The sequence below is a fragment of the Ictalurus furcatus genome, chromosome 13, assembly GCF_023375685.1.
Source record: "Ictalurus furcatus strain D&B chromosome 13, Billie_1.0, whole genome shotgun sequence".
Taxonomy (NCBI): Eukaryota; Metazoa; Chordata; class Actinopteri; order Siluriformes; family Ictaluridae; genus Ictalurus; species Ictalurus furcatus.
Window position 1 is genome coordinate 20,947,660 of NC_071267.1, and position 10,737 is coordinate 20,958,396.

The 10,737-nt window shown below is 39.5% G+C and overlaps 1 protein-coding gene across 4 annotated transcripts in view; it reads left to right on the forward strand.

Moving 5' to 3' along the window:
* cep131 (centrosomal protein 131) overlaps positions 1–10,106 on the forward strand; it is a 32,803-nt gene extending 22,697 nt beyond the window's left edge. For 3 of the 4 annotated variants that reach the window (XM_053639927.1, XM_053639928.1, XM_053639930.1), the window contains 8 exons: positions 429–536; positions 665–782; positions 3,001–3,075; positions 4,960–5,102; positions 5,521–5,698; positions 6,559–6,755; positions 6,913–6,973; positions 7,113–10,106. In XM_053639927.1, coding sequence (XP_053495902.1) covers positions 429–536; positions 665–782; positions 3,001–3,075; positions 4,960–5,102; positions 5,521–5,698; positions 6,559–6,755; positions 6,913–6,973; positions 7,113–7,184 — 952 coding nt within the window. In that variant the 3' untranslated portion in view covers positions 7,185–10,106. The remainder of the gene's footprint in view (positions 1–428; positions 537–664; positions 783–3,000; positions 3,076–4,959; positions 5,103–5,520; positions 5,699–6,558; positions 6,756–6,912; positions 6,974–7,112) is intronic. The other variant, XM_053639929.1, reaches the window with a different exon arrangement.
* The last annotated feature ends 631 nt before the right edge of the window (positions 10,107–10,737 follow it).

The window sequence follows — 10,737 nt, forward strand, 5'->3', positions numbered from 1 at the left end:
TTACATTTATATAGCGCTTTTCTAGACACTCAACACACTTTACATAGTGGGTAAGGGGAGGATGTGTCTTCTCAACCACCACTAGTGTGTAGCATCCACCCGGATGATGTGGCGACAGCCATAGTGCACCAGAACACCCACCACACACCAGCTATTGGTGGAGAGGAGAGTGATGTAGCCAAATCAGGTATGGGGATTATTAGGGGGCCACGATGGATAAGGTCCAATAGGGGAGTTTCGCCAAGACACCCTACTCTTTACAAGAAGTGTCCTGGGGTTTTTAATGACCACAGAGCGTCAGGGCCTCGGTTTAACGTCTCATCCAAAAGACATTGCTGTTTTTGTGAGGGGCATCTTGAGAATTCTTCTTCATAATTATAGTGTACAGGTTAGGACTGTGTAACTGTATGAAGCTGTGTGTGTGTTAGGTTTGAGAAGCAGCTGCAGGAAGAAGAGAATGCCCTACAGCAGCAGAGAAGGCGGCTCTATAAGGACGTTGCTGATGAGAAGGAGCGACTTGCCCAACAAGCTGCGAGGTCAGTCAACATTCATACAGTTTCAGTTTTGCAACTAAAAATTACATGATCACTTGAGCTTCGTTCATTTGTCACTGTACTACTGACAGATCCAAGCTTAAGCTTAAACTCGTGTGTATGTATTACAGGCAGCATGCTGAGCTGGAGGAGTTGAAGACTCAGTTGGAGAACAACAGCTCTCTGGCTAATCGCACTCTAAGAGAAGAGATGGAGAAGAGCAGAGAGGAGCAGGAGAGACGGCACCAGGTAAAGCCCTGAAAGCGCAAGTGCAGACGAAATTTCTGTTTATTTTGGAATGCTATTTAGAAAATTCAACAGACCTGTAAGACATTCTGCATTATAACATATGTCATGCGTCACATGTCAAACTTGTGAAGTTTTCTTCTCAGAGTGCAAGATTATTGTCTAATCTTATGCGGATAGGGCCGGTGTGGGTGCAGGTTTTGATTCCAATCAAGCAGAAGCCTCTCCTGAGTCTCTTGAAAGCCAAGAACAGCTGATTAAACAGGTGCGATCAGGTGTGGCTCCTGCTTGATTGCGGGTAAGACTGGACACCCCTGGTATAGCTGGATTGAGTTGCATGCTCCTATTTTGTCCGGAAAGGGCAGACAAGCTTTATATCGAGACTCGAAGCCATTATCAGTGTCAATAATTGGCTAATGCAAAATGTCCAGAAGCTTTTAGACCATTAAAAGTTACTAGAAGTTACAGGAACTCATAATGTTCATGCAAGAGAGAACTGCTTTATATATATAGTATTTGTGCTAATGAAATTGTGCTCATGTATTTTCTTTTTGCTCATCTAAATAAACCATGCACACGATTTAAATTATGCATGAACCCTTTCATGATTAAATTACATAAAACATCTAGATTCTTTAGATGTTTTTTATTGCATAAAATGCATTATATTCTGTATGAATAACTAAACAAAAAAACATTATTCCTGAAATAAAAATAAAAAATCCAACGTGTTTATACATTAAAGCTTATTTATACCTGTTATTCAGGTTTAAAATATAACCAAATGTATCAAAAATATTATTTTTGAATAAAATATTGCAATATTTGAGACGTACATAATACACGATACATAATACACGGTTTAGAACGGACATTTGTAGGTAAAATTACAAAGAAAAAAACCCCCCAAAAACTAATTTTAGGAAAATTAGTTCACTAGAGTCTGAAACTAAATATTTTTTAGTTAATTGGGATTTTGTGTAGAAAAAATTAAGTTGTCTATTGAGCGCAAAAAAAAAAATCATGATTTATTTTACATTACAGTAATGGTCTCAAGTGATTTGGATGTGATTTATATCTTGTATTTTCCTAAAAAGTAAAGGGTTAAGAAGGTATAGTTTTAATATTCTATATCCATTTTGAATACATCGCTAAAAAAAATTAAGAATATAGTGTGCTATTTTCTTATAGCCACTTCCCATTTTGTGAAGCTCAACAACCTTTTGCACATCACCGCTATATTCCTTGCTCTTACCCATTGTTTTGAATGACTAAGGGAATTTGGCCTACGTGTTAGCCCGTATGTGAAACAGGAAGTCATGGTTGAACAACTCATGTTCCTAGTCACCCAGGTATACAATTTTTTTTATTTTTTTTATTTATTTTTTTTTTTAAACATATCACTGGGAATATACTTCAAATATGTTTTACTCATATGAATTCATAGGGGTGCCAATAATTGTGGCACACCTATATTTAACAATTTTTTTTTTTTTTTTTTTTTTTTTTTTTTAAACGTGTGTTTTCTTCGCAATTGTTTGATTTCCATGAGAGTACAGTATTTTTGTGAAAAAATTTGACAAAAGGTTAAACAATAAAGACAATTTTTCACAGCCTTCTTTGCTCATATTTACCAAGGGTGCCAATATTAGTGGCAGGCACTGTATGTATAACAATCTATAATTATGCTGTGGTGAAGGCAGTACACTGTATCTCACATCTCCTCTACATCTCCATGCTAACTCTTTCATTGAAAATGACAGTCTATAGATAGATATAGCTATTAGAAATTGACTTTATTGTCAAAGTCTGAAATTTTTCTTGCATGGCAATTATTACTACATAAATCAATAGACCTTTACAAGCACACGCGCACACACACACACACACACACACACACACACACACACACACACACACACACACACACACACACACACACACACAAAAGAAAAGAAAATACACACAAGTAGTGGACAGTAATGAACTCTGCTGCTTGTTGGAATCGTGAGCACTACATGCATGTGATTTGTGTTTAAAGTCCAAAACAAACAGGAATGATGACACACGTAACAAACTTCTGTTATACTGTATATCAGTTGTCCAGTACAAGTGATCTGCAGCACTCAGGAATTATTTGCTAAATGTTATGTTTCCTGACTTATTAGCCATGTAAACTCCTCTTATGTTATGTTGGGGGTGGGGTTGTTTTTGTTCTTAGGTGGAAATGAAGGCTTTGCAGGAACGGCTGGAAATTGAGAAACAGACCTGGGAAGAAAATTACATGAAAAAGGAAGTATGTCATTGTGTGAACTGTTTTATTTCTGTATTTAAGAGAAAGTTGTAAAGGACGATCTGTTCCACTCTAAGAAAAGATTTCATTAAATATAATGACGTATTTTTGTGCTATTTGGCACATTTCATAGAAACTGCCCACAATGCAGCTCAGAGACCTAAAACAAACCTTACAAAACAAAGAAACGGTTAAAAGCAAAGTGAAAGACACTGACATTTGATGATAAATATTGAAACAGGGTTACATTGATTTATTAAAAAAAAAACAAATGATTGAATCAAAAGATGGCTTTTAAGCTGTTATACAAGTTTACACTTTTTGAGTGGGTGTTACCACAATTTTGTATGCAAAAGAGCTTCTGAAGCCAAAGCTTGTGATAACCACTGAATCAAAATTGCTCCCAGCAGCCTAGTGAGAGACAGTAAACAGTTCAGTTGTCATTAAAAAGGCGAAGACTGTTCGCCTAGGGTAATAGCACTTATAGTTCCGGTTCACATGTTTGATTGCAGAAGCGACGTTCCAAGAAAGGTGATACTTAATTTTCCAAGTAAAACAATTATTTTAGGATATTTTTTTTTCTATCTGTGGCTTAAGTGCATACTGAAACACTAACATTATCTAGAAAAGTTTGCAGGAAAATGGTGAGATACAGACTTGGCACAAACTGTGTCATGGTAGAATCGTTGGTTTTGGCCCCAAATATAGGAACATAAATTTCAGTGTGTCTGGGTCTATATATGGACATCTGTGTATGTAATTTGTGTAAAAGTCTGACTTTCCAGTGGTTAAAAGTAAATTCATGATTCTGACCTTCAGATTACCTTGTTTCGACCCCATAATTATAATGTTTATAGCACCCTGTAGTTATCCTGTGTCCCTTTTAAATAAAATAGTAGCATGGTTTACTGTTATTGCTTAGCAATAGAAAGTCACATGATTGAAAATATGGACAGGCCTTAAATTGTTAGGTGATGACATGGAGATAATGGCTGTTTACAAGTGTATTCCACCACCCTGTTTCATGTTAATGGTTTGTAAACCACAGAATGCTTTTGTCCTGCTGTTGTTCGAGTAGATGATTGTCACCAACCTAAATGTGACAAGTTCTTTGGGGGGGTGGGGGGGGGGAGTGCCTATAAATGACATGTTGACTTTGTGAGAGAAGTTCATTGCCCAAGGGTGTTTTTTTTTTAATCTTATTCGGCTGGGATAAAATCCTTGTCACCCCATCCCTTTTCAAATAACCAAATGGTTGAGTCACAAAGACTAAGTCGCAAACATTTTTCAGTTCACTTACACCTAATACTTTTAGCATTTGAAATGAGCTCAATTTCATCAAGTATAATGAAAAGAATAATATAGGGTGTTCAGAAACTTTTGAGTATCAGTGTAATCATTGCATTGATGAGAATTGAGGCCAGTAATGTCATGTGAGATCAGTAGTGGTTATTTAAGTATGTCATTTACCTGCTTTGCTCACTTTGTCAACATACATGGTCAGCACTTATATAGCGCTTTTTAACCTTAGATGAGTACAAATCGTTTTACACTGTGTCTCATTTACCCATTCTCACACACACACTCCCACACCATTTGTAGCAGAGCTGCCATGCAAGGCGCTAGCTTGCCATCAGGAGCAACTTAAGGTTCAGTGTCTTTCCCAAGGACACTTTGTCATGTGGAGTCATGTGGGCCGGGAATCAAACTGCCAACGCTACGATTAGTGGACACATCACTCTACTAACTCAACCACAGCTGCCATACATATACATGTAAACGTATTGTATACCACCCCAGAGGTGTGAGGTAAACATATTAACCACTATAACGCTGCAACGCTAACTTGCAGTGCGTAAAGTGATTGAGAGGATTGTGTTTCCTCAGGAAGTGTGGCTGCTTACCCGAGAACGAGAGTTGAAAGAGGAAGTGCGCCAGGGGCGGGACAAAGAGATTGAGTTGGCCATTCGGAGGCTAGAAGATGAGACGAGCAGTGCCAGAGAAGAGTGCGAGAGAGCTGCTGACAACCGGTGAGCATGAAAAGTTGTGTGTTAACTGGCTGAATACATGTGTGTGTATTCTCTGCACTGTGTTCCTACTGGAGTGACACCTGACCACACGCCACAAAAAAAAAACCCCTTTTTCCTGTACTGAGAAGATTTTCATATCTGCATAGATTGCCAGACAGTTGTTTTATTTGGGTTTGACAGATCATGAGATGCCCCAAACCCAGTATAGAGAAAATGTACAATGATGACAAGATGTGATGTGAAACTGTGACATTATCATAAAGAGTGTAAGAGGGAATTAATCTGTGCTGTGAACTTTCATACAACTAATGTAAATAGCAAGACATGAATCGATAAGAACCTAAGAAAATTCCACTGTGTTTACAGATCATTTACAGTGTGCTTGTGTGGGTGTGGATGATTGATTGTGTGTGTTCAGTGTAAAGCGAGTGAGAGAAAAGTACGAAGCAGAACTTCGAGAGCTAGAGCGCTCTGAGCTGGCGGCTCTGGAGAAACATCAGGAGATGAAAAAGAAACAGACTGAGATGGAAGGAGAGCTTATGCGCTTGCAGTCCCTTCTCACACAAAGAGAGCAGGAGATCACTGATATCACGCAGGTAAATTATGCAATTATAAAATAACATTCCACAGTTCACAAAAATCAGGATATTGTGGATGTACATGCTAGCTTAAGCCTTCTCTGTTCATGTTATTTTCAAGGCAACATTTCCAGCACCTTCTCCCAGCAATTGTTATCCCAAGCTTGTCTCCTGGAAAAGGCCAACTGATGTGTATCAGAAACACTCTGGTATAACCAGCAATGCTACCAGAATTGCATTATGTAATTATTCTCACTACTGGAGGACATCCAATGACCAGTCTTAACACGATCATTCTAACTTAAATGACTGTAATATATTGCTTACTGGACAAGGTGGCTTAGTGGTTAGCACATTTGCCTCACACCTCCAGGGTTGGGGTTTCGATTAGAGTTTGCAAGTTCTCCCTGTGCTCTGGGGGTTTCCTCCAGTTTCCTCCCCCATCCCAAAGACATGTGCTGTAGGCTGATTGGCATCTCTAAATTGTAGTGTATGAATGGGTGTGTGATTGTGCCCTGTGATGGGTTGGCACCCTGTCCGGTGTGTCCTCTGCCTTGTGCCCCAAGTCCCCTGGGATAAGCTCCAGGCTCCCCACCATCCTGTGTAGGATAAACAGTATAGAAAATGGATGGATGGATATAGCACAAGTGAACACACTTGCATAATTCTGATCCATTTCTCCATTTCAATGTAAAAATGCTCTAACTGGAAATCCTAATTGACACTCAGAAGCTGCCATAGGCTTTCGATGGTTGAGGGCAAGGCTCTGAGAGATTACTGACACATTCCTCAAGCAGCTGTGTTGATGAGGTGTCCCTGTTTCCATGGTGCACCCACACACACACACATACAGTGAGTGTGCCTGTCTCCTGTTGCAGATCCGGGATAAGTTATCAGAAGAGCGGCGGAGCCTGGCTGAGGTCATCAGAGAGGAGTTTGCAGAAAGACTAGTTGTTATGGAGGATGAGAACAGGAGGATGAAGGTAGAGGTGGCCGAGGTACGTGCCAGACTCAGACTGGAGGTGGAGCGACTCAGCAGAGAGAAAGAAGAAGAGCTGGCTGAGGTCCACCAACGGTAAGAACAGAGGCACAAAGAGCAGATGCTAATCTTTTCAACCCTAGTCATTATTCATGACAACTGATGTGTGCAGATGTGCCACAGATGCTGCACTTTAGATAAGCAGTAACATGGCTTTGTACCATCTGTTTTTTTTTGTTGTTGTTTTTTAAAGGGTGAAGTCAGCTATTTTAAAGAAGGAAGAAACTGTGAACACCTTGCGAAAGCAGCATGAGGTGTGGAAGCCATCTTGCAAATAAAAGACTATCTTTGAAAAGAAACATGCATTCTTGCCTTTGGGGTATGTAAAATTAGCCCACAATTTAAAACATTTCTGACACTCTTTTCTTTCTCTCCCTTTTTTTGTTGTCCTAGGCTGCATTAAAGAGGGCAGATCACCTGGAGGCCCTGTTGGAGCAGCAGAGAAAGCAGCTGTTAGGGAAATGATTTATATTCCTCTTCCTTTTCCCTTGTCACTAGGAGAGATTGATCAGGAGGGATGACTGTTCCACCAGATTTGGTGCATAGTGTTTGTTGTCTTTCCCTTGGCAGCAGAAATTGAACCAAGAGGAGAGTTTTTTTTTCTTCTTCTTTTTTCCCCCCTCTCAGCACAGAATAGAGCCAAGAGGGCTTTGTCTCGCCTTGGACTAGACCACAAACTTCTCTTGACACATAGACGAAGGGAGAGAAAAAGCAGCAGGCGGAGGGAATGCATGGGGAGAGGAATTTTTCTGCCAGAGACGTTTTCTCCACATGGCTAGGGTGGGGGCGGTAAAGGCTCTCACTGTGTACACAAGCCCTCACCATAAGCACTTTTAGATGTTCCAAACACTTTGTGTTGTCCTTTCTTTGAAGCAACTCTCTATGTGTGGAAAAAAGGGAGAGAGAATGAAAGAAGGATTATATAAAAATGTTTATCAACCACACAGTCTACTACCCTGTGCCAGTTTCAAATCCGTTTCCTTACTACAGGATTTCATTTTCTACACAGTATTACAGGAAGAGGGGGGGCAAACCCTCAACCACCCACCTTCTCCTTTGTGTCACATACTGTGCCTTTTGTCTCGGGTCTCCCCAGGGCTCATCCTAAGTAGTGGGTCACAGCACACTCACTGAAACATGCAGGCCTCATGACCAGTCAAGCCCTGCATTTGAACAGTGTTAGAGGTCTAATCCGAGTCGTTATGGTTGGATTTCAAATGAAGAATGTTCTAGAAACATGATATGTTGATTGAAAGAAAGAGAAGGCAATCGTTTTAAATAGTGAGCATGTAGGCATGTTTCAGGATATAAGAATGGTTGCTATATGAGAATAGTACGAGATAGGAGAAAGTACCAAAGTAGGTCTTTTCAGTTCTGCAGATAGTAATAGCGAGAAGGCTTTAGGATGTGAAAAGAAAGCGGATAGACAAAGCAAAGTGCAAAAGACATGTTTAAAGGATTAAGGAAAGCAGAGCTAGCTTTTAAAGGGGCAGACTACAGTGCAGCAGGTTTTTGTGTATTCAACACTAAAAGCTTCAGCAGGAAATGTATACCTCCGAGGCCTGAGACAAAATGCGTTAATACATTGAAGAAGGTCTGGGGGGCTCATACAATCTCACTTCTCGCCCTGCTCAACCACCCCCCCCCCCCCTTCAAATTCTTCTATCTTATTACACCATTGGGATTGACGGGTCTGTGTTGGGATTGGACAGAAACGTCATTTCTTAAATTGGCTGCATTTTATGGAACGCACTCTCATGATGATCCTTTCCTGTCTTCGGAACAACACCTAATTTTTGGTGTAGACCAAGTGACAAAAATAGGCTCTTGTTTCAGCTTCGAAGATTTGTTTCTTCTTGGGAAAAACCACTCTCCCGAGCTGCTGTTCTTGAAAGGTCATGGAGAACATGACCAACTCTACATCACCTTGTATTGGTGGAAAAGTGTACTCAAGTCACAAAGCCAAATAATTTTATTTGTGATCTAATTTTAATGTTAGCATTTATTGTAGTAAATGCCCTTATTAGATAGGCCGGCTGCTCCACTAAATGGCAGCGTATCTCAGTGTTTGATGCATTTAAGCAATTCATAACCATAACTGTGATGAAAAGGCCTTATGTTTGACCATTTTGAATGTTGTACAGATAGTACTATACCACTTGTACCTTTTTTGGATGGGTGTTGGTAAATCAGATAACTCTGTGTGTTTACATATTATATTTTATAAAATGTCGAGTGAAAAAAGTCACCCAGGTACTCTGAGGCCTACCATAAAGCCTAGGCAATTTCTTTATCACACTTCCTCCAAGCTCCCTTGCCTCATAGCAGACCAGGCTCCAGTAATGTTAGCAGGAACTTGGGAGACTGCTGGTGCTTTGGCATTAGCATAGATTCATTGAAATGAAATGAACACAGATTTCAGATGTGTTCTTGTAAGGTGGGAATTCATTCTGTTCTAGCCATATCTTAAATGCATTCAAATAAAGTGTGTGTGTGCATGCGTGCATGTGTATCTCTGCTTAGGATTAACTGAGCATGTAATCTGAATCCTAGTTAAAGGTTCATCTTGAAAGGACAAGTAGAGGAATGGTTTGGTGAATGTTTTATAAAGGTTACACAGAGGAGGAGAGGAAAATAGCAGCTGTGTATACAGGTCCATGGCCTTCATGTTCGTATGGGTGGCAGCATGGTTGACATTGTTGGAGCATACCAACTGTAAGGATTCTGGACTATTTCCAAAAACAATTCCAAACAAGACCAGCATTGTCCTGGTCAGTGTTTAATCAAGGGTCAGGACTGGTGAGAACAATTTTTATGATTCACTGATTAAAAGTGAAAAAAGTGAGCCGGTTGAAGCCTGGTTTTTATCTATGTTTTTAAGCAGGAGCTGTGTCCATCCAAAGTTTGAGTTGCAGGACAGAAGTGACTTAAATGACAATGTAGTTCTAATTTGATTTACTGATATTTTTTAAACCCAGACTTATTCTGTAATTTTATAAAAGTGTTTATGTACAAATGATGTTCATTTTCAAAAAAATTGTCGACAAGCAGATCTCGGCCGATGCGGTGCATTTGTGGTAGGGGGGAAAACGATCAGTTTCATTCACGGCTAAAGTCTTTTAGGTACCACTGACCATTGTTTTTCAAGTTAATGAATTTTATATTTCCACTGGATGGAATTTATTTTTGTGCTGTGGCAGTGAATGTTGAATGATTTTTTTTTTTTTTTATCTAAAACTTGTCATTACAGGTTCTATACATGTGCCCTTACTTGTAGCGCTTACCTAATAATTTAATCACGAGTAGTTCTTCAGTCATTTTGATCAATTATGGTGATTTGAAAATGTGAAGACTTTGACTGTACATGTACAATAAATCTTAAGATGACTGTTGGCATCTTTTCTTCTTCTTCTTCTTCTTCTTCTTCTTCTTCTTCTTGTGCCCAGGAAATCAGACAATGTTTTGTTTGTGCTTGCTGCCCAGTATAACTGTCTCTAAGGAACTTGTGCTAATTAGCATGTTCTCTCTTTTGCCTCTCGGCTTTGTGGTGCTCAATAATGTGAGCTCAATCCTGAGCATTATCCTGGCTTTATTCCCCATGGAAAACTTCTGGTGGCTGCCTGGAGCCCTTGGCCTTCGTTTTCATTCTGCACTGCAATGATACTGCTTGCTCTGTGTCTCTCTCCTATTTCACATGGCAGAATTGAAAAGTGGAGACCTCTCTGTCTAACGTCCATTGCGTTTTGGGTTTCCTTAACTAGATGTTAACACGTTAAAACCCATGCAGTGTTGATCATCGTAACTAAACATTTACCCAAGATACCTGAGTAAGGCCCTGTTTTTTTTTTTTTTTAAATAAATGGTGAAGTAGTAAACATTTTATCAATCTCAAATACACATTCCTTATGCAAATACACACTCTTTATGGTTTGCTACACCTATCAATTAGTAAATTATATAGGTCAATTACTTTTAGCCAGCTTTGCACAACAAAATAAAGATGAGGTAGATAGCTAAA